This window comes from Triplophysa rosa, linkage group LG19, assembly GCF_024868665.1.
Source record: "Triplophysa rosa linkage group LG19, Trosa_1v2, whole genome shotgun sequence".
Lineage (NCBI taxonomy): Eukaryota > Metazoa > Chordata > Actinopteri > Cypriniformes > Nemacheilidae > Triplophysa > Triplophysa rosa.
The window spans coordinates 19595001-19616055 of record NC_079908.1 but is presented as its reverse complement, the minus strand read 5'-3'; the positions used below and the strand labels follow the sequence as shown (position 1 = coordinate 19616055).

The 21055-nt window shown below is 38.9% G+C and overlaps 2 protein-coding genes and 1 long non-coding RNA gene across 8 annotated transcripts in view; 2 read left to right on the top strand and 1 right to left on the bottom strand.

Annotated features, from left to right (window-relative positions):
- Window positions 1-417: 417 nt before the first annotated feature.
- LOC130570778 (uncharacterized) lies at window positions 418-3414 on the bottom strand. The gene is made up of 3 exons (XR_008964994.1): window positions 3135-3414; window positions 967-1164; window positions 418-835 (listed from the first exon to the last, which is right to left on the bottom strand). It is a non-coding gene; the product is annotated as an uncharacterized LOC130570778 (long non-coding RNA).
- Window positions 3415-4877: 1463 nt separating this feature from the next.
- aggf1 (angiogenic factor with G patch and FHA domains 1) lies at window positions 4878-13435 on the top strand. 4 transcript variants are annotated; one of them, XM_057361125.1, is made up of 15 exons: window positions 4878-5093; window positions 6835-7056; window positions 7223-7322; window positions 7413-7648; window positions 7812-7949; window positions 8085-8285; window positions 9350-9854; window positions 10080-10182; window positions 10261-10312; window positions 10505-10606; window positions 10701-10866; window positions 10998-11077; window positions 12615-12742; window positions 12846-12945; window positions 13039-13435. In XM_057361125.1, exons 2-15 carry the CDS (start codon window positions 6853-6855, stop codon window positions 13243-13245), a joined length of 2322 nt encoding a protein of 773 aa, XP_057217108.1. In that variant the 5' UTR covers window positions 4878-5093; window positions 6835-6852; the 3' UTR covers window positions 13246-13435. The 4 variants fall into 4 exon arrangements, with proteins under 4 accessions (XP_057217108.1, XP_057217106.1, XP_057217109.1 ...); XM_057361124.1 differs by having other exon boundaries at window positions 4888-4957; window positions 5044-5093; window positions 12846-13435; XM_057361123.1 differs by having other exon boundaries at window positions 12846-13435.
- Window positions 13436-14271: 836 nt separating this feature from the next.
- pde8b (phosphodiesterase 8B) overlaps window positions 14272-21055 on the top strand; it is a 38776-nt gene continuing 31992 nt past the window's right edge. For 2 of the 3 annotated variants that reach the window (XM_057361120.1, XM_057361119.1), the window contains exon 1: window positions 16632-17423. In XM_057361120.1, coding sequence (XP_057217103.1) covers window positions 17142-17423 — 282 coding nt within the window. In that variant the 5' untranslated portion in view covers window positions 16632-17141. Of the gene's footprint in view, window positions 14598-16631; window positions 17424-21055 lie in introns of those variants that run through there. The other variant, XM_057361121.1, reaches the window with a different exon arrangement.

Sequence of the window (21055 nt, the reverse complement as noted above, 5' to 3'; positions counted from 1 at the left end):
TTTTATATCTATTTTTTTGTATGCACTCTTTATACTATATTTTTATACTTTTTGATATACTGTAATATCAAAACAGATTTAAGGGAGGCAGTGCTCCTAATTTCATTGTATACACAGCTAGATTGATTGAGAAAACTGAGTTGTGGCCCAGTACACTCATGGATCCTCAGCCCAGATTCGGTCCACATGTTGTTTGACTGCGAGTAGAAATAATGACTGTACAGTCCAAATTAAAGGAGAAGTTGCACTGCGAAAAAGATTTGCTGACAATTTGCCTCCTTTTGTTTTGACTGAAGATCAACGAATCAAATGCAAATAACAAATGAATACATTAAATCAGGCTGTCATACCTGTACACACAATACACATGACTCGGTTATGTTTTTTCACAAATCATTTATTATAATCAATGTAGGGTTTATATTTACATTGCAGAAACTCAGTTGAGACTAATCTCACAAACAGCGATGAAACCCCATAAATGGAAAAACATGCAATCTTCAGGTTACAAGGCTATATGCAAAAAACCTTTTTGACCCAAGTGTAACTTTTTTTTAAATATCTTGTAAGGATATTGGACAATTAAATGCAGATAACGGTGTGAAGAAAGAAAAAAAATCACAAGAGTTGAAATTGCTGCTCCAGCTAATGACAGAGACTTGTGTCACATACTGGAGTTAAATGTCCTCAAAACCCATGTATTACAAAATATTCACAACTTGGCCAAAGAAAAGAGTATATCATTAAAAGTACAATCATAACAAATTCGCCTCATCCTGAATCCTCTCTAGAACATCAGAATGACATTCTAAAGGTCAGCGTGGATCACAAGAGACTGAAAAACAGAATTTTTCATAGTTTATAAGTTTATAAGGAGAGGCACTGAAACAGGAATTCATGAATTTTCACTGGATAAAAATAATGATGGAAATAGAAAACAGAAAGCTGAGGCGATGAAACACTCACAGTCTGGTTTTAAATGCTCCATGCTGTTCCATCGAACGGGTTTCACTGCGTTTATGTCTCTTGATTCTTTGGTTTGTGACTCCTGTCTGTTTTCCATCTCTCTTCTCATTTTATTCTGTCTTTTCCGATGATCAAACTTCAGTTTACAGGGCATCTCTTTCTTCTTTATCAGTCTCACAATTTCCATCATTCACCTTACTGTCCGGTTGAAAAAATGTACACAAAATATAAGAATTTTTTACGTCTATTAGGAATGTTTGCAGCATCTTTTTCGAATCCACGCCATAAAGAATTAAGGCGGTTCTGAAGGCCAAATCCAGTAATGCAGCAAGGAAGTAACTAATAAAGTGGCCAGTGACATTAGGCTACCCTTACACTTCTAATCAAAAGTTTTAAAGGAGCCATATGGAACATTGACATCTAATGGTTGAGCTTCCTATTGCAGTCCAAATTCAACATAGTTGAGAGGTGTTTTCCCTTCCCCTCAGACACTTAACTTACATTAGTGTAATTGAAAGGATTGGTTCTTACTCTTATTCTTGTTCTCTGACTTAACACGATCGGGTTACACTTAGAGCTTAATGAACTTCACTAAAACCACTAAGGCCCGGTTTCACAGACAAGGCTTAGCTTAAGCCAGGACTAGACTTTAGTTAAATTAGGATATTTAAGGCACTTTTATAAAAATGGTTTGTAGTGTTGCAACGGATCACAAAACTCACGGTTAGGATCATTTTACGGATTTTGGGTCACTGATCGGATCATTTTTTGGATCGGCTAATGTAAATGCTCATCATAGTTTATTACTATATATCATTATAATAACTATAATAACTTGTTTTTGTAATCAATTAAATGCTCAAAAATAAGGGCGCATATATGGGGTTAAAGAATTTTATAAAAATGAATGTGTGGAAGTACCCTGGAGATATCAACAGATTAATTTAACATTTTTGGGGCAGTTTCCCAGACAGGGATGAAATTAAACCAAGACTAGGCCTTAGTTAAATCAGGATATTTAAGTCATTTTTAAAAACATAATTTACAAAAAAACATTAATGGTGTACGTCTTGAGACAAAACAACCACACTTATATATTTTAAGATATGTCATTGCAAGTTGTTTTCGATCAAGAAACTTCTAACATTTAAGTAAATCTGGGACTAAGCTTAAACCCTGTCCGGGAAACCGCCCCATTGTGTATAGGCCTATTCTAGGCTGTGTCATACAGTCTGCATGGTGCATGCATACAAAAATTACAATATTTATAACAAATAAATATGATATAAACGCGCAATCAGAGAAAACAGCTGATAACTGGATCTCTAGAGATCAGGTTATAAATGTGACGGGTGTTATTAAGTGGCGATCATCATGAATCTCGAACGACTTCCTCTCACAAGAAAGTGAACAAGTGGTGACGCATGAATCGCGTCACTTGACTCAGCAACCAGAACATCCAACTGTTGAAGAGGGAGAGAGAGAGAGAGAGGGCGCTGTAACTAACTACCTTAAATGAATACATTTACAATTCATCCGCGGATCACATGCTTTACACAGCAGTTTAAGTTAAGATATGAATGTTAAAGAATGCGCTTTAATATTGTACTCGTCCAGATAATGGAGAGAGAGCGATAGCGCGCGCGCGCGTTCTAAAACTATCTGATGAATAACATTACATGAATAAAGGTACGAATACGCGGGTCACATGCGTTCCGAACCGTAGCACGATCATCCGTGACATCCCGTTTCACCACTACTGGTTTGCATCTTGAGACAACACAATGGCACTGACATATTTTAAAATATGCCAGGGCAAGTTATTTTCAGTTTAAGTAGACAGGTCAAACATTCACTTTAGTCTGGGACTAGTTTTAAACCTCGTCTGTGAAACAAGTGTAATGCCTAGAAATGCACCCCTGCCAGGTTATGAGAATTTCTCATGACCCAGTCGGCAGTCATATTGCTAGAAAATAAACATATTCACAGACACAGTGTGAATGTATATATTTTGAGAGAAAAACACACTTCGGCGAACATTAGTGTTTCACGAAAAAAGACAAAAATTGATTAATTCCAAACGTTGACACGGCTGTTTTATGTGTTTAATCCGAGCATGCCTTGACCCAAGTAATTTGTCTAGATATCTCAAATGTATACAACCTCACCTGCTATTGCAACGAGGTAAGGAGCCATAAAACAGATCCAAGCATCAAGTATCGAAAACTCCTTCCTGCAAATCCTCTTAATGTCACGAAGGCACTGAGCTGCCTGAAAGTTTCACTCTATCCAGTAAAAGTAGTTGCTGAGAAGTAGTTGAGCAGTTGTTTGAACTAAAATGAAGGACCTAGATGGTGGAAACTAAGTACGTTACGTTAGGTGGTGGAATATTGTGTGTGGAGCGGAGGAGCCAGGCAGAAACGTCATTCAGGACTGCATGGGGCGGAGCCGGAGCTGCCCAAAAGCCGTCCAGTATTTGTCCATTGGCCTGAAATAATGTATGTGACGTGAATAAACAAAAAAGTCCCGTCTTTCCCCAAACCCTATTGGACCAGTCAAGCACAAACCACCCCCATGAATTGTATCTAGCGAGTTCATTGGTCAACCCTGCAACATGTTGTATAAATAAAAATAAAAAAACAGAAAGCTTCAAGCGCTTCGAATATTATTAATCTTAATTATTAATCTTAATTAATATATATTAATATTAAGTAATCGGCACCATATTTATTTGTGTTTTTGTTGTGTGTTCTTCATTTCCTCTTGCTGTTTTTGATAACCGTTTTTTAAATGTATTATTTCCATTATTAATTCTGTGTACTGATATAATTTATGTCCAATGTTGTATTTCTCTAATTGTTATGTGTGTTCATATGCAATGAATGAATGAATGTAAAAACTAAAGGCCGTTTGGTACACCACTAAATCACTAACGCTGTCTGCGGTATCGGATGAGATTACAGAAAATGACAGAGGTGAAGTGAACTACTCCAGTGGCGCATGCAGAGCGTTAACCAACGTGAATTGGTAATACGTAAAAAACAATCAAATAAATCATAACCAGTCTATAAATATATGACGTTTTTAATGTATTTTATTAATTGTCATTAACAACAGCAAGGGCAATACATAGCAATGGTGATTTTTGTTTTAATCCCGCAGTCGTAACAAGTGCCGGTTTTATTTATATTTCTAAAATCCGATATGACGAGGTTTGTTTGTAAAAGAGACTGTAAGTTTTCTATTTGGCGTCACGTTTAAAACCAAAATGTAAGTAGGCCTGTTTGCCATGATCGTGCAGCCCTACCATAAGGTATTTTATTATAGCAAATAATTTATACATGACACAGTAGAAATGGGCTAATCTCTCTTTAAGGGGAACTAATGCCCAGTAAACACAGAACGTTCCCCTATGGTTCCCATTTGGTTGTTTTGTTGGGAACCATGGAACCAGCAGGTTATATTTTCCTAACCAAAAGCTAACGTTCCCAGGACGTCTGGGAACCATAAATTGTTAGCTGGGTGTGTTTTCGCCCATATTTCTATTGAAAAAAAATGTGGTGGTTCTTGAGATTTCTAAATTTTCTTCATTTAAATTCTACATTATCTGTAGCTAAGGCTCATGTGCATAATATATCCAGGTTATTCACCCTGTTTCTTTTGGCGTGTTTTACACGATTGCATAATGAAAGGCAAGGTTATTGCAAGCAGGTTTTTGTGCTCTGCGTCAGGTTTATTTTTATTTTAGTGTTTCACTTTAAATTAACATTTTTCGTTGTATTGGTTCTGTTTATGGCAATGACAAAATCATTTAAAAAGTAATTCCTACAGTTAGGGAGACAATCAGTGACAGTGGGCGCTAGGGGCGCTATGCATAAAAGAATAAACGCACAAACGGAAGTGACGCAGGGTGCGCAATATATGGCGTTTTTAAGTGAAAGTATGGCAGCCTCGGTTGATGTGGGATTAAAGTTCGTCGCGTTCGCTGCCTGTAACGCACTTTACGATAACACAAACATCTACACGATTATGTGTCCGATGCACGCTGGTCACGTCATGTTTATTTTTTATTTGCAGATTGACGGCGGCACTTTAGAAAAACGAAAGAAAACCAGTGGTGTAAATCGGTAAGCTACGTGTAAGAAAACATAATGCGCTCTGATATGCAGCACACTTGATCTAATAATTAGTTTGCACCTGTTGAACGTGATGGCTGTTTCATGTTCTTTGCATATATGTGATTTTTAGCCAGCGTTGTAAGGTATTTGGGATGTGTTAATTCAGCATCATGTGTTAGTTAGCACATCATGCATATTTACTACACTTCTCTCTCGTTTGTCTGTTTGTTGTATTAGTCAAGTTATGTATATATAGACTAATTACCATTTTCGCTTTATTCTCTGTAAAAAAAAAGTAAATGCGATCATATTTCTGCCCCAGCACTAACAAAAGAAATTCTATCACATGAAAAAATACTGTAGTTTGCTATACACTCTATTGTAAACTGTAGTAGCCTATGTTATGTAATGTGGTAGTCACATTATAGTGTATTATATTTACTGTAGAATATTAAAGTACTAAAGTACAGTAGAACCAACTGTAATAAGTACTGTAGTCTAAAGTCGTGGACAAAATTGGCAGTGACATAAATTTTGTGTTTTGCAAAGTTTGCTGCTTCTGTATTTGTAGGTTATTTTGCTACATGTTTCTATTGTATATACAGGATATCTTAAGTTAGTATATCTAAGTTTTAAAGACGTTTATTGGCAAAAACATAAAATGCAAAGAGTCAATATTTACAGTGTTGGGCTTTGTTTGTCATAACCTCTACAATTCGCTCTGGCATGCTGAATATTAGCGTCTGAGCCAAATCCTGACTGATGGAGAACCTTTCTTGACTTATTAGTGCTCAGAGTTGATCACAGTTTGTGGGCTTCTGCTTATCCACTCGCTTTTTGAAGATTGACCACAGGTTTTCTATATGGTATTGACATCTGGGGAGTTTCTGTTTTTTGCAATTATTTAAAATGCATCAATCATTCTGCATAATAATCTATGAACAATGTGAATGAACACCACAACAGCTTAAGCAGAAACTTTGCCAATCACAGCATTAATGTCACTGCCAATACTTTTGGCCGCGACTGTACTAGTAAGCTTCAAAACACTATAGTGTGTGTGTATATATATATATATGTATATGTATATATATATATATTATAGGAATTTTACTGCCGTTCACTAGTAAATACATACTACAGTACACTGCTGTATTTTTAATTTGGGCTGAATCAATTTTTCAGAAATTTCAGATTTATTGTGGGTTTAATGTTGTGTATTAATATGACACATTGTGTCTTGTACTGTGTTCCTTACTGTCCTAGATACAGTCTTATTTGTTACTTTTGTTCCTGTGGCGAGAGTTATACCAAGCATTTTACACTGTTTTGTGGTTGTGTATGTGAGCTTTCCTGTGGCTCAGTGGTAGGAGCATGGCACTAGCAATGCCAAGGTCATGGGTTCGATCCCAGGGGGTTGCAAATAGTCAGAATAGTCAGAAACAAAAATGTATAATACAATGTAATGTGAGTCGCTTTTGATAAAAGCATCTGCCAAATGCATAAATGTGACCAGGTAAACTTGTGTGAAGCAAAGACTTCAGTAAGCAGCAAAAAGACTAATGTATTTGTATTCATATTTTCGAAAGTTCGATTAGATGAAATTAAAGACTTATATTTTTTCAAACTAGGTATATTGGGTTTGATATAAACATTCAAACAAGAAAACAATACAAGAACATCCAAATCAATACTTATGGTTTTGTATAACTCTTAATACAGTCAACATTTTTTTTTTATCAACGCTCAGACTCAAAATTGATAGGCTATGGATGTGGAGGGAGATCCAGACCCTGAACTGAATGATCAGGGATTGGAGGAAGAGCTCGTGTCTTTGAGATCTCAAGCAGAGTTGCTGAGACGGGAACTACAGACGTGTAAGGATGAACTTCAGAAGCTACAGAAACAGCTCAACCAAAGCGAACGTCTCCAGAAGACAACAGAAAGCTACAATGAAGATCTCAGACAGCAGGTGAGTCTGATGCAGTTGTTAATTTAGGGACATTGGAATCAAAGCTGGTCTTTTGTGTCCACTGCTTAGGCCAATATTTACATTCTGACACGTAACAAATGAACTGTCATTATGTGTAGGACTTTTGTTCGTTGATGATCGACGTGTTGCTCTTGACTTGTTTTAGGTTGATCGACTGAGTGCAGAAATCCACGAGAGAAAGAAAAAAGAGAGAGAGAAGGTGGATGCTGAGGTTCAAACAGAAGAGTACACCTGGACAGAGACAGGTGAGTTATGCTTATTGGTACCACAGTTCAATAATCAATTCACCTGCAGCACTGATGTGGAATTTAAAAGTAATTTCTTTTTTAAAACAGATTATTATAATTATTATTATGGCGGATACTACCAGTCAGAAACAGAGATGGTGGCAGAAACACAGGAGGCTGTTGCCACGGAAACACAGGAGGCTGTTGCCACGGAAACACAGGAGGCTGTTGCCACAGAAACTGTAGAGCCATCAGAGCAAACTGATGTGTATCCATTAATGACCGAGACTGTGCCAGTCGACCCTGAGCAGCAAGATGGATCAAATGTTTTAACACAAATTGAGGTGGGATTATTTGTCCCTGATCGTTTTTTTCTGTTGTCAAACCCTTTTATTCAGCAGAATTTGTTCAGCAGCATTTAAAGTCTCTCAAACGTTTATGCATTACATTTAAGCATTGAGCTTCTTTATCCAATTTCATTTGATTCAGTTTCTGCTGTATTTTCAGGAGACGTCTGGAGAAGGCAACTCTATAGCAGACATGCTCAGAGCAACTGCAGAAGAGGCCCTGAATCAGACCAACTTTGTGTTTGATGAAACGTCAGGCATGTACTACGACCACAGCACCGGATTTTATTATGATTCTGTAAGTTCCTTCTACGTCATCTAAATAAACATTTGATTCTCGTTGGGACATCTCACGATTGTTCAACGGCCATTACTTGTGTAATCTTGTATAATCGGAATCGTCCGTGCTAATGTGTTTTTTCCTCTTTCACAGTCCACTCAGCTGTACTATGATGCCAACACCGGCATGTATTATTATTACGACCCGGAAAGTGGAAAATACCAATTCCACTCGAGGATAGAGGTGCCCGCCGCACACCCTGACGCGGAGCAGACGCCCCAGAGGAAGAGCAAAGACTGGAAAAACAGGAAGTCGTTGAAGAGCGCAGATAGAACTTCCTGTCCAGACGGAGGGGTGAGATGCACACGGACACACCTTTGCATTCGCAATGTTTTGTATTTGCTTGTTGATACTCCTTTTTAAAGAATCTTCAGAGCCCAACCCAATTGAGATTTGGATTCAAATCAAGATTTCCTAGTTCTCTTGTTGCCCGAGTCTCTGTTTTCAGTATTTCTCCTGAGAGTTGATTCCACAGCTTTGTAATTTCTGGTTTGTTGAATAGTGTTGGTGGATTTTGAGGGTCAGTAGAACAGTGGTCTTAGAAAGGGGTCTGTAGAAGAGTTTAGTAAAGCTGACAGTTTGCTGTTCCTTTTGCTGTAGGTTCAGGATTTGACTAACTCAATGGGTCAGTTGAAGATAGAACATGTCAAGCGGATTGAAGTCAGAGGTACGCTCTTGTTTATAGATTAGTTTCAGTTTCTGTAGCTTCACTAAATGGTTTAGGTTGAAACGTCAACATTTAACATGGCAGAATTCACTTTTTTTATGGTTTTAGGCACTTTTCAATACAGTTGGGTGACTGCGTAAGTGCCAAAATTTGTTTTGCTTTGATTTGAGATGAAAACTACTTTTTTTTTTTTTTTAGGGAAATTACATTTAGCCATTTAGTGGACGCTTTTATTCAAAGTGACTTACAAAAGTGTGGAAAGCAATAAAGCCATTCATCTTAGGGAGTAAATAATATGAGAAATATAATAGCAAATTTCAAAAAGGCAAATATTAGGTATCTAGTTTTTGATGGTGGTTTAGTTTTTAGCCTGGTTTGTTTGATGACTTATTTATTTATATCAGTGGTGCTAGACATAAAGTTGAAGCCATGGGGTAGCAGTAAATGCAGGTTTGTGCACATAGACCCTGAAGTTTGAATCTGACACGACATTTCCCCTCCCCATCCTGCCCTCTTCACCGCCTAATCTTCTGCCAAATTAAAAGAAATTGGAAAGTGCTCGAAACTGAGACTCGAGTGATGATCTTTTTTGGTGAGATACAAGCAAATACAAAACTAGTAACAATTCTTATGGAATCCCTGCTGGATATCCCTCCTTCGTCTGATTGGCCGAGTGTTTGCTGTCTCAAAGGACCATAAAGAGGCGGGGCCTGAGTTTGCCAAACAGCCTGAAAGCCAACACAAAGGAAAGAGGGATGATACCACATCACATAAAAAAACACGCAGAACTCGATCCCGAAGCCCCCCGCGACACAGCGCTACAGAAAGATCCAGAAAAGCCAGGAGTCGAGACAGAAGCAGAGAGCGCTCGACGGACAGAAAGAAAACCCGGAGACGGAGCCGGTCGCATTCCCATGACGCACACAACAGGAGGCGGAAAGAGAACGGGTCGGATGACTCGCACGGCCGAAGGAGAAAGAACAGTAGGAAGCAGAGAAAGCGATCACGTTCAGATAGTCGCAGAGAGCGGAAGTCACGTTCCGATGGTGTCAACGGTGAGAGTGAGCCGGAGGAAGGAGAGATCACCGGGTCGGATGGAGAGAAAGAACCTTTATCATCATCCTCATCAGTTTCATCACCTGTTCAACCCGCTCATGAGAGTCCAGAGAGAGAAATGGAAGCACAAGTGCAGGAAGGTGAGCAGAACAAACGATAGAATTAACGTGAGATGTTTCGGTGCAGACAGAGGTGGAAAAACATTACGCCCCCTGGTGACTGCTTATGATGTTTTGGCCACTTGGGGGTGGACTGGGGCTTCATTCGGATTAAATAACCTGTTTTCATATGGTTTTCATGATTTGACCTGTTTGAACTTCACGAGATGTACATGTGTGTGAGTAATGCATGTGTTTGTGTTTCAGAAGCCTGGCCGCCGTGCGTTCGGGTGACGGTGGTTCGTTCACCTGTATTGGAGACCGGAACGCTCTTCATCCTCACAGCTGACACTGTTGCCACAATCGGCAGGTCAGTACAACACGTGCGGTTGTTCAGGTGTGTGTTAAACCTGTAAGATTTAAAGTGTATGTTTGTATGTGTTTGCAGAGAGAAAGACATGAATCACGCCGTCAGAATCCCAGAGATGGGCGTCAGTAAGGTAAATGACACAATACTGTGAAATCAAACAATACACAGTTACTCTGACGTTTTTAGTGCTGGGCATTGACGTTAATGAATGTATTAACTATACCAGTGTTGAATATTCTGCTGAGAACAGTAAGATGAGTAATGGTTGATAAAAAATTGAAGGATCAATAACTTTGTTGTGTTTGTTTGTGTGTGTGTGTAGTCCCATGCAGAGGTTTATTTTGACCAGGAGAATCAGTGTTACATGTTGATCGATCAGGGCAGTCAGAACGGCACTGTCATCAATGGAAACCGAATATTACAGGTAACACTATCTGAGTGCATCATGGACACGTCAGAAGATTGATCATTTATTGTAACCTTTTTCAACCTGTTGTTTTGTAACTGTGTCTATGCAGCCCAAAGTTCGCTGTGACCCTTACCTTTTGACCCACGGAGATGAAGTGAAGATGGGCGAGACTGTCTTGTCCTTCCACATTCACACCGGAACCAACACGTGTGACGGCTGTGAACCGGGACAGATCATAGCACATCTGAGTCGGCATAAGAGAGAGGAGAACTCGGGTACACGCACACACACATTTGTTTTTGTATTAGTGAGAGTATCCCTTGTTTTGCACAGTTTTTTATTCTCTAACCCTGACACAAACCTGATGATATCAGTAGAGTGAAAGTGAAGTCTCTGTGTGTTTCAGGATCTGTTCTTAGTAAAGAAGACAAAGAAATTCAACGACAGAAAGAACTTAAGATGATGAAAGTTAAATATGGTCTTAAAGTGAGTTTTTATGTCCTTTCCTTCATACAACAACACAAAAAATTATATTCACTTCTTATATGACGTTAAGATCAGTGGCGGCGTTTCACTAAAACCTAGGGTATGGAAAAATTCCTCTGGCCATACAACAACGACGACATTCCAAAGTACAGAACCATAGATTATACCACATCATATTTAAACAAAACGTGTACAAGAATCCACGAAACTGAAAGAATGAACGAACATGCACAGAGACTTACAAACTCATACCCTCATATCGTTTAAAATGTGCTGTTTAAAGCTCTAATTCTGGAGCAAAAGGGCGACTCCAAAAAAATATGAACTATATTAACCATCTGCCGGTTATACTGTGTGTGACAATCGCTTCTTCAAACCCACAGCCAGATGTTGTCATTAAAACCACCAACGACTACGTCAATCGGGTACGAGTCTAAAATATACGGCAAACATAAAATGAAATTAACAGCAAACACGGTTAAATATAAAACATGTCTTACCTCTATTGCATAAGTAGCGGCGAGGTTGAAGCAGTGCAAAATCTGTGAGATCCAAATGAAAACGCAGGTAATCCAAAAAGACGTGCAATGAACTGCGACTGCGCAACACTGGCACATGGAGTACATTTTTGAATTATTCACAGATAACGTAACAAATATTATTCATTCAGATGCAATATTTATACATCTGGCTTTGGCAGATGAGATTGTTATTTGACTTTTAAAATAAAAAATAATAATTGCCAATATATTGGCATATGTTGACATTAAAGACCTCACTAGCCCTTGCCTTACCATACACTTTATTATTAAACACATGTAAGGCATTTTTTAAATAGTTTCTTCATTTTATTGAAAAGAAAATGCCTGCATGATTTAATATGTGATGTGAAAATGTAGACAAGTGAAATATGGATTTGAACCTGCATCTCCATAGTATCAAAATGACAAGTCACGCGTCTTAGTCACTATACCATTAAAGCTGTTGGTGAGTGAATGTTGTTTTTAAACTCTAAAATACACATGCTTCCGACGCTCATGCAAGAAATATACATCAGTCTCAAATATTTTGATTATCTTTAATAAGCATCATTATGCACACTTTGTTTCCACTGTTTTGTCTGAATGCTAGGGTATGGCAACTGCCATACTCTGCCATACGCAAACCGCCCCTGGTTAAGATAGTGGAATATGTTTTTAAAAAGTGCAGGTTGAAGAATGTGTGGTGTTAAGTGCTGCCCTCTGTTGGCCAGGACTGTGATAGTTCACGCAAAATACCAATTCTCGCGTTTATTCATTATATCATGTCCTTCAAAACCTGTATACTTTTTTCCTTCCTCAAAAGATTCTTCAAAATATCCTCTTTTATGTTCTGCGAAAGAAAGATAGGTTTGAAGTGACATGAGGGTGAATATCTGAAAATGCAGATTTGAGTATTGTTTGACTTTGGATGACTCTGAATATTACTCATAAATCGTATGCATTACTGCTGTGCTTTGTCATTTTTGAAGGCATAAAGAGTCTTGTGTGCATTTCAGAACAGTGATTATGAAGAGCAGAAGGCTGTTAAGAACAGCAAGTATAAAGACAGAGCTGAAAACCGCCGGCAGACGGTCGGGAGCAAGGGAGCGTTCCAGAGAGACGACGCTCCTGCTTCGGTTCATGTGTATGTGACATCACCTTTCCAGTCAAACATTTACCATTAAAATAATGATCTTTAAAACGTCTGTGCCTTTTGTTAAAGTTTGTGATCGTGTGGCTTTATGTAGTGAAATAGGTGATGAGAACAAGGGTAGACAGATGCTGGAGAAGATGGGCTGGAAACGTGGAGAGGGGCTCGGCAAGGATGGAACCGGCAGGAAAGATCCAGTCAGAAACAATTTCAATGTTTTGGTTGTTGTGGGTTGTGAAAAATGCACGGATGTCTTTGATTGTACAGTAACTTCATTTTTTGTGTTGCAGATCCAGCTGCAGTTGCGTAAGGCTCAGTCTGGTCTTGGTTCTGGAGTTGCTATGTCTATAGAGGACGCCTCTCTCACCAAAACCAAAAACCAGCGCAATTGGGAGCGGGCACGGGAACGCTTTACAGATGCATGTCTGACTGACTCCGCCCATCCTGATACTAGCCAATCACCTAACACTTTGGTCAAAAATCATGAATCGGAGTGACTTACCTTGAGTGCTTTGGAACTGTGGCTGATTTTGAAGTTTGCTGCTAGTTTAACTTCTCAGTGGATGAAACAAAGACAGAATTATGACATTTTTGTAAACAGTTTTTTAGTTCTTTTTAATCAAACATTTTTTCCCCAAAATTGAAAAACAAACAATATCTCAGACAAATAAACAAAGGTCTGTACAAGTATTTTTTCTCATTCCATATAAAAGGTTGCTGAAACAGTATCTTTAAAGCTATGTTTTGTGGATCATACACAGCTTTTGCAGTGACAGCTGCAGTTAAACCTGCGGGGCGATGTATGACCTGTCAGTCGGGACAAAATGACTTGTGTCGTCAGTCTTCTGTCAAGAGGCATCAAGTGCTTAGCTGCTGTTTGTCCAAGGGCAACAAATAACCAGCAGGCAGAACAAAAACCTGTGTGAAACTTCTGTGAGCAGTTGACCTGAATTTGTCCACATAAAAAGGTGTTGTGGTCCACGTGGCTTCTGTATTGTGGTCAACTTCACCATATCATATACGCTTGTTACTCATGTTATGCGTTATCGGGTATCTCAAAGCCTGTCTGAACATGTCTGGGTCCTGTCTCACCCCAAAGTCAAAAGAGAAGAAAATATATAGGGAGTTTAGGTGGGGTGGGACACTTTATGACACTGTGTCGAAGATAAATGGGTCTTTTTTGACGTTTTTGTAATTTATAAAAGTTTTTATCATTTTGGAGCTTGTAATTTAATATATTTGCTGTAATGATATAAATTACCTTTATAACACTATAACAAGTTTACTATAGACTTACTTCAATAATCATGTCTTGTAAAACTGCGGTAATAAAAATGGTAATCGGTCCACCAATAAAATATGGTTACTAAACTTTTGCTGTAATGCATATATAGCCGGTTTTAAATTCTTGTTTCTATAAGAAACAAGAAAATAGAAGAAAATAACCACGTACTATCTACAAAATAGTACGTTGTTGAAATAAGAGTTTTTTATCTTTATGAACCAAAAAATTGGGTGTGAAATATGACCCTGGCGTGAGAGAGGTCCTGTTGCCCAGCACTCATAGCGTAACCGGCGGCGCTAGGACCGCACAAGGGCGCTTCTATTCGAGTGGGTGAAGAAGTTCTGAGTGAGAAACTTCGCCTACCTACAACCTCAAAAGTTCCCAGTCAGCTCTGACTTTCGTGCGAACGGGTGGAGAGAATGCTGTCAGAATGCGCTTTCGACGTGGCTTTGCCGGTAAATAGGTGGAATTTCATGTAACCGAACCGCTCGGCGAGGTTTGGACCGGGGACGCGGAGAGATGAGCGCGGTCACGCAGCTGCTGTCCAACGGACCCCAGATAGAGGTGAGATTCAGATTCCAGTCCACGTTCGAGAGTTTCCTACAAAACACCAGTTGTTTGCTTTTCATCCGGCCTTCGAAGGTCGTTTCATAACTTGGTGTTGCTATTTATAAACGTGAAGTCTGTTTGGTTTGCGTTTGTTAAAAGTGCAAAAGGGATAGGCTAAATGCCACAGCAGATCATTTTAGTTATTCTCTATGTGCGAGATACAGTTTATATAAATTTAAAATGGTGAAATGCTTTAAAAATATTGTGGTCTGTCCGCTATGCAGTGCTTTTTAAAAACTCATGGATTTGTTTGCGTATGTTCAAATAAAGGCTAAAATACACTACAAGACTTGCTCAGATTTTTCCCAGATTTTCAGTCTGGACTTGTTGCAGAAAGTCTGTGTCAGTCTGCAGATTTGATCAGTGTGTGTGTTTCTGTCTGAAACTTTCAAAAAGTCTGCAAGTGTATGATGTCTAGTTAAAAAAAAATCTGTTCAGATTTTAAAAGTCTTGTTGTGTATTTCAGCCATAAGGATGCGCGTCAACTGATTTCTTACATTTTCGTTCTTTAAATGAGTTGTTTTTGTTGTTTGTCACCAAATTAAAATTTGATGTAATATATTTGAGTAAGAATGTAAGAGCAGTTTTTTTGTCTAAATGTTACATTTATATTTTAAATTTTAAATGAACATTCCATTCCCTCAAAATGTTACATTCTACGTTCCAAAGTTCGATACATTGTATCGTCTGTCCTTTCATCGGGACAGTTTTCAAGTTCTCCAGCAGGGGGAAGTCATGGGTGGGGTTGTATTTTAGAAAACAGAGGATCAGCTGTATTACAGAAACATCAAAAATCCTGTCGTATCTATTTAGTAACCATGGTGATTTCAATTATGAATATTTAACTAGTCAGATCTTAATTTAGAACAGAAAGTACGTTTCTGTAATCTTGCCTCAGGTCAGCAATAAATACGACATGGAGGATTAAATGGTGCAGCTTTATCCATAATAAAAGGCTTTCATTAAATAAAAAAAACGTTGAGATGAGATGTAGTGATCTTGAATAGAGACATCTTACCAGCTGAAGTGTGGATATGATGGAACGCTGGGGATTTTAAAGAAAGATCTAAAACTTATACCCGCGTGCCTTAATGTAATTAAAATGTTGTGCCCTGTGGAAAATGTACAAACCTAAATCATAGTTGTAAATTATTAAAAAGGATCAATCATTTTCACAGCCAATGCAATCCACAGCTCTTTGTAACCTGAATAGCTCTGCTTTGTAGTTCTAAGAATTGCTGATTGAGAAGTAATAAAATTCTAAGGTTGACAGTTCATGTATAATTGCTCTACTTCTGTAATTTAATAATACTACAGAGGTGTAAAAATCCCTTTAATTGCTCTCAAACACCCAGCCCTAGTCTAACAATCTGAATCTGTTGACATCGGTATTTCCACAGTATAATTTCACACTTGTACCTCAGGCCTAGAATGCACATAACATATGAAAGTTTAGTGTGTTGTGTCATTTCAGGTTAACAGTAATGACAAGTGATACAGTGAAGCAAGATAATAGTAATGATAGCCTGAGATGCAGAGATAAGGGCAGTCCCACTCACAAGAGGGCTTTTTGAGTTTTTTTGGGGGGGGTTTTCCAGGTTAATGCTTTTGTAGTTGTGCTGTATATCAGAACACCATGATACAGTACCTGCGCAGCCTACAGATGAAGGAAGCGGAGATTTGCTGATATACTGCATTCTTTAATTTATAGTGAATATAACACTTTCTATATATACGCTATATTATATAATCATTTATGTGCCCATGCAAGAATTTTTTGAGTAAACTACTGCACAATAAAAGTTCTATGTACCTGTACCTGTATCTGGATAATGGAGCTATAATTACAGATGTTTAGAAAAAATCTGATGGAATAAAAGAACAAATCAATTCAATTCAACTGTATTATATACGCGTATTGAGCGCATATAATGATGGTGAGAGGCTGTCAGTGTCTGACTATCACTGGTGACGCGTTTGTGTCTTAAAGGAGAACCGTGAATGTAAGTTTGAGACACACTGTACGTCCTGACGCTTTCCGTTACTCGCCGTTATTTACGACGTCTGATGTGACGAGCATACAGATGATGATCACTGCGTGTGAAAACGGATCGCAAATAGATGGCATCGAGAAACCCAAAGCTTCAGTACTCGTGAAATGGGGTTCAAATTCGTAGTGGTTTTACAAAACGTGCCACGGCACGCGCGCACACGGTTGGACAACCGAGGTGTCATCGATCTGACATTTTCTGTTAAATAACGCGGAAACGTCATGCATCGCGCGTAAATCCACGGGAGCGTGAAACATGGATCTCCTCTTCGTTTCTCCTTGACGCGCACCGACGGAACGGGAGGCGGGCGGTGGGCTGAACCGAGCGAGGCGACTACCGGCCAATGCACCGGGGGAACGGCGGCGTGACAGCGACCCGGGAGCCGGGAAGTCAGAGGGACAGTGCGCGGCGTGGCTGAGATTCGTTCCTCCGGGTATAACGCGGAACGATGGGCTGCGCTCCCAGCATCCACGTCTCGCAGAGTGGGGTGATCTACTGCCGCGACTCGGACGAGTCCAACTCACCGCACCAGACCACCACCGTCTCGCAGGGCACGGCGACCACCCTGCACGGCCTCTTCATCAAGACCGACGCGGCGGACACGATTCCCTCCGTAATCGCGTACCAGAGCAGGCACACGCGGACCGGCTCGCACCGAGAGCGGAAAGAGAACAGCGGCGGCCACATCTGCATAGAGGCCGAGACCCAGACCAGCAACACCAGCGTTAAGGTACACAGTATGAATGAAACGTAAACATTGCGTCTTGCTTAAACAAATGAATGAATGAATGAATGAATGACAGCCAAGACGGTTTACATCACGTTGTTTCATCATCAGCCATTTGATGCCTTTCCACAAATCATTGAAAAAGGAAGCCAGTGTCAATGATTTTGCGTAAACTATCCTCGGTGTTGTGTTTGCATGATTTTACATTCATACGTGATACTCGTTCAGAATGCACATTTAGTATATACAATATTGAACTGAAAATGCTTGAATGTGTTGCAAACATTTGTTCATTTAGAAAGTCTGAATAAAATAGTTTTACTATACAAAGTCAAGCAGTTAACCCAAAAACAGGTTGCAGGTTGATCCTGATGGGCAGAAGCAGAGAAAATCAACTTTAAATGCAAATATTTAACTATTACACTAACATAATTGTGTTTAGTTTGGATAGCAGATTAAACAGACTTATCAGCTTTTAAAAAGGAGAAACACTTCTCACATCTTTAGTTGTTGGCTGTGTATCAAAATTCATCTGTCACTAGGTGATATGGTTGATACTGTACTTTGTTTTATGTGTAAAGCTACTGTAGTAAATTACATTTCTGATTCGCAATTTGCTGTTTCTACTTTTTCATCATAATCATTGTGTATTTGTTTGAGCCTAAGCCGTTCGTGACAACATGTCATAGTTGATTTTAAGGCAATTTTTGTGGACATTTTGCTCTGTAATCAATTTGCGTTGTGTCTTTGCTATTGATCTCCAGTGTTAAATCTGGAACTCAAAGCAAAACCAATTGAGAGTCGTTGCATGTAATAGATATAGTACAGTGACCCCAAAATGCATTTGGACATGTGCCACGCATACCAGTGTCATTTCATTAGATAACGCAATTGCAAATCAAGTGATGTTTAATTTAAAGACAGCACAAGCACACCTCTCCAGCAAAGCATTTCACTCAGAGCAGTTTATTGAGTTTTAAATGATACAATCTTAGATGTACTGTTCAAAATGACGAAATGTATTTGGACACTTTGTCAAGCTTGTTCATAGTTAATGTGATTAACTGCACCTGTGGTTAGCCGCCACCTGTGTGAAACTGACTTCATACATTTACTTAGAATCACACCGACGCCAGTTAAGTTAAACATAATTGAAAAAAAATGACAAAGAAAAATATTGTTTGTTCTAGCAGTCAAACTTTGGAGCTCTAGCATTATTTTGCATCTAATGCAATGAAATTTAGTTTGTGGAAGAGTTCAAATGCATTTAGGGCAACTGTACTTTCTATTACATGGACAACACTACAAATAAAGCATCATTTAATCATGCAGAAAGTACCATGGTAAATACAATCAAACTGTTTTTGGATATGTCCCGATTGTAATACCATGGTATTCTATTTAAATCACATTGTTTATATGAAACCACTGTCTCCATCTGATGTCATTGAATCACGTCACCGCAAAATAACTTTGAGTATGTGGCATTGAGATTTATTTATAGAATTTTAATTTCTTTCAAATAGTTTGGTTACATTCTGCAAGATGGTATTGGAAAAATGTTAACATGAATGTCATGTTAAGAAAAAGTGTCAACCTTATCTCAGTGAATGTTTTTACAATCAGATTGTTTGTAAATTTAACTAGACTAGAAATTCCACACTGCAGGTGAACAGCCACACACATGAAAATCACAATATCTTTTGTTAATTTTGTGTAAGAGTGATGCATTGTTTAGTTAAAGAATAATGAAATGTGCTATATTAGGGTCAGTAGTTTGTCTGTGGTCAGTGAACTGATTTGACTGAATGACCCCTCATACACAATGGAATTCCTATAACACAACACAACACAAATCAAATACTAAACTCGCTTTATAAACCTAAATGGACCATTTATAGATTTTTGTATAGATTTGGATAATGGCTTGTAGAGGACACTCTGTTTGTGTGTCATCTGTCAATATGAAAGGAGATGTAGAGATTATGGTACAGTCTGCCAGGCGTGTGCGTGTGTGTGTGATAGAGTCAGCTGCTCTCTTGCTCCGAGACTGGCAAGGAACTCAATGATGCCATTGAAGTGTGTGCAACTCTTTCACTCACTCTCTCTCACACACACACACACACACACACGCATGCACGCACGCACGCACGCACGCACGCGCACACACACACACGCACACACGCACACGCACACACACACATTTACATAGCGTTCACAGTGATGTAGCCGATATACTCTGTTTTTCAATGTAGTGTGTGTGTCTGTGTGTTTGTTTTCTTGCGTGCGAGAGATGTGTATTTTAGTGTCTGTTAGAAATGTATTTTCTGAAAGATTTTGTGCTTCTTTGTATGTATGAACGTTGTGTCCGGGCCACAGAGTTTGTTTACCCCTCTGGCTAAGAGATCTGCAGGGTGTGAACAATCACATGCAAAAAAGGATGATGAATTTCAGATCAGATACACACACACACACACACACACACACACACACACACACACACACACACACACACACACAGTTACAGTGATGCATTTTGGGTACCCTGAGACTTTAGTTGGATTTCCAGACACATCACTGTCAAAAGGTATCCTAATGTTAGGTGTGATCTGATTGGCTGTGGCGTCCCTCAGGATGTCAGGGACATTTAGACAACAGTATAAAATGTCTATCCAGTGATTATTGTCATTCTTATGAACCGGCTCATGTCGTGAGCGGATCTATGTGTTTTGTGTCTAGGGACAAATTAAGCTTTGCATTTCTCTCTATTTGTTTTTCACCTCCATGGCAGTGATTTACATTCTCCAGCAGAATTGAAATTGAAAGACAATTTTTTACTGTTGTATATGTCCTAGACTATGTTTTTAAAGATTTTGGTGAGAAAAGCATAGATTTGAACCCCAGAAGGGTCAACGGGTTCACGCCTTACATTGCGGTGCCAAAAGTTAGACAGTGTTAGCATGTCACAGCCAGTTGTTTAGGAACAGTTGTGTTGTCCAATCTGTGTTAATGGACTCATGAATATGCAAATAAGAACATTAAATGTTAACAAATGTACATTGGATGTTAGGGATAGTTCACCCCCATTTTTTCCATCATTTACTGACCCTCATATCCTTCCAAACCCGAATGACTTTCTTCTGCAGAACACAAAAGAAGATATGTTGAAGAATTTGATAACCAAACAACATTGGCCCCCAATGACTTCCATTGTATAAGCACAAAACCACTGAACATTTCTCAAAATATCTTATTTTGTGTTTCACAGACGTAAGAGCCATATACAAGTTTTGAGCAACATGAATGTGAATGAATGATGACAGAATTGTTATTTTGAGGTGAGCAACACCTTTAAGAATGACACATCTGTTCACACAAGATTAGTTTTACTCTTCTTGTGGGTTGTGACCTCAGATTCCCCATGGTATGATTTAAGCATGAATCAACATGATTGTGGTTCATCTGCTATATGTGTTCTTGGTTGAGGTATGAAAATGACCAACTGGTTCCAAATAGTGGGCTTTTCAGGTTTGACAGAAACTAAAAATAGAATTTTGTAAGTGGTGTGTGTGCGTGTGTGTTGAGGTTGCACTATATAGACTGTGTTGTCAGTTGTCCAGAGAAACAGAAGTGCA

What these genes read in the sequence shown, in the direction of transcription:
- aggf1 (XM_057361123.1), top strand. Translation starts at nt 6,853, where the DNA reads ATGGATGTGGAGGGAGATCCAGACCCTGAACTGAATGATCAGGGATTG. An exon ending in GTACACCTGGACAGAGACAG is followed by an intron (nt 7,323 to 7,412) that starts GTGAGTTATGCT and finishes TTTTTAAAACAG; the next exon opens with ATTATTATAATTATTATTAT. An exon ending in CAGAGATGGGCGTCAGTAAG is followed by an intron (nt 10,313 to 10,504) that starts GTAAATGACACA and finishes GTGTGTGTGTAG; the next exon opens with TCCCATGCAGAGGTTTATTT.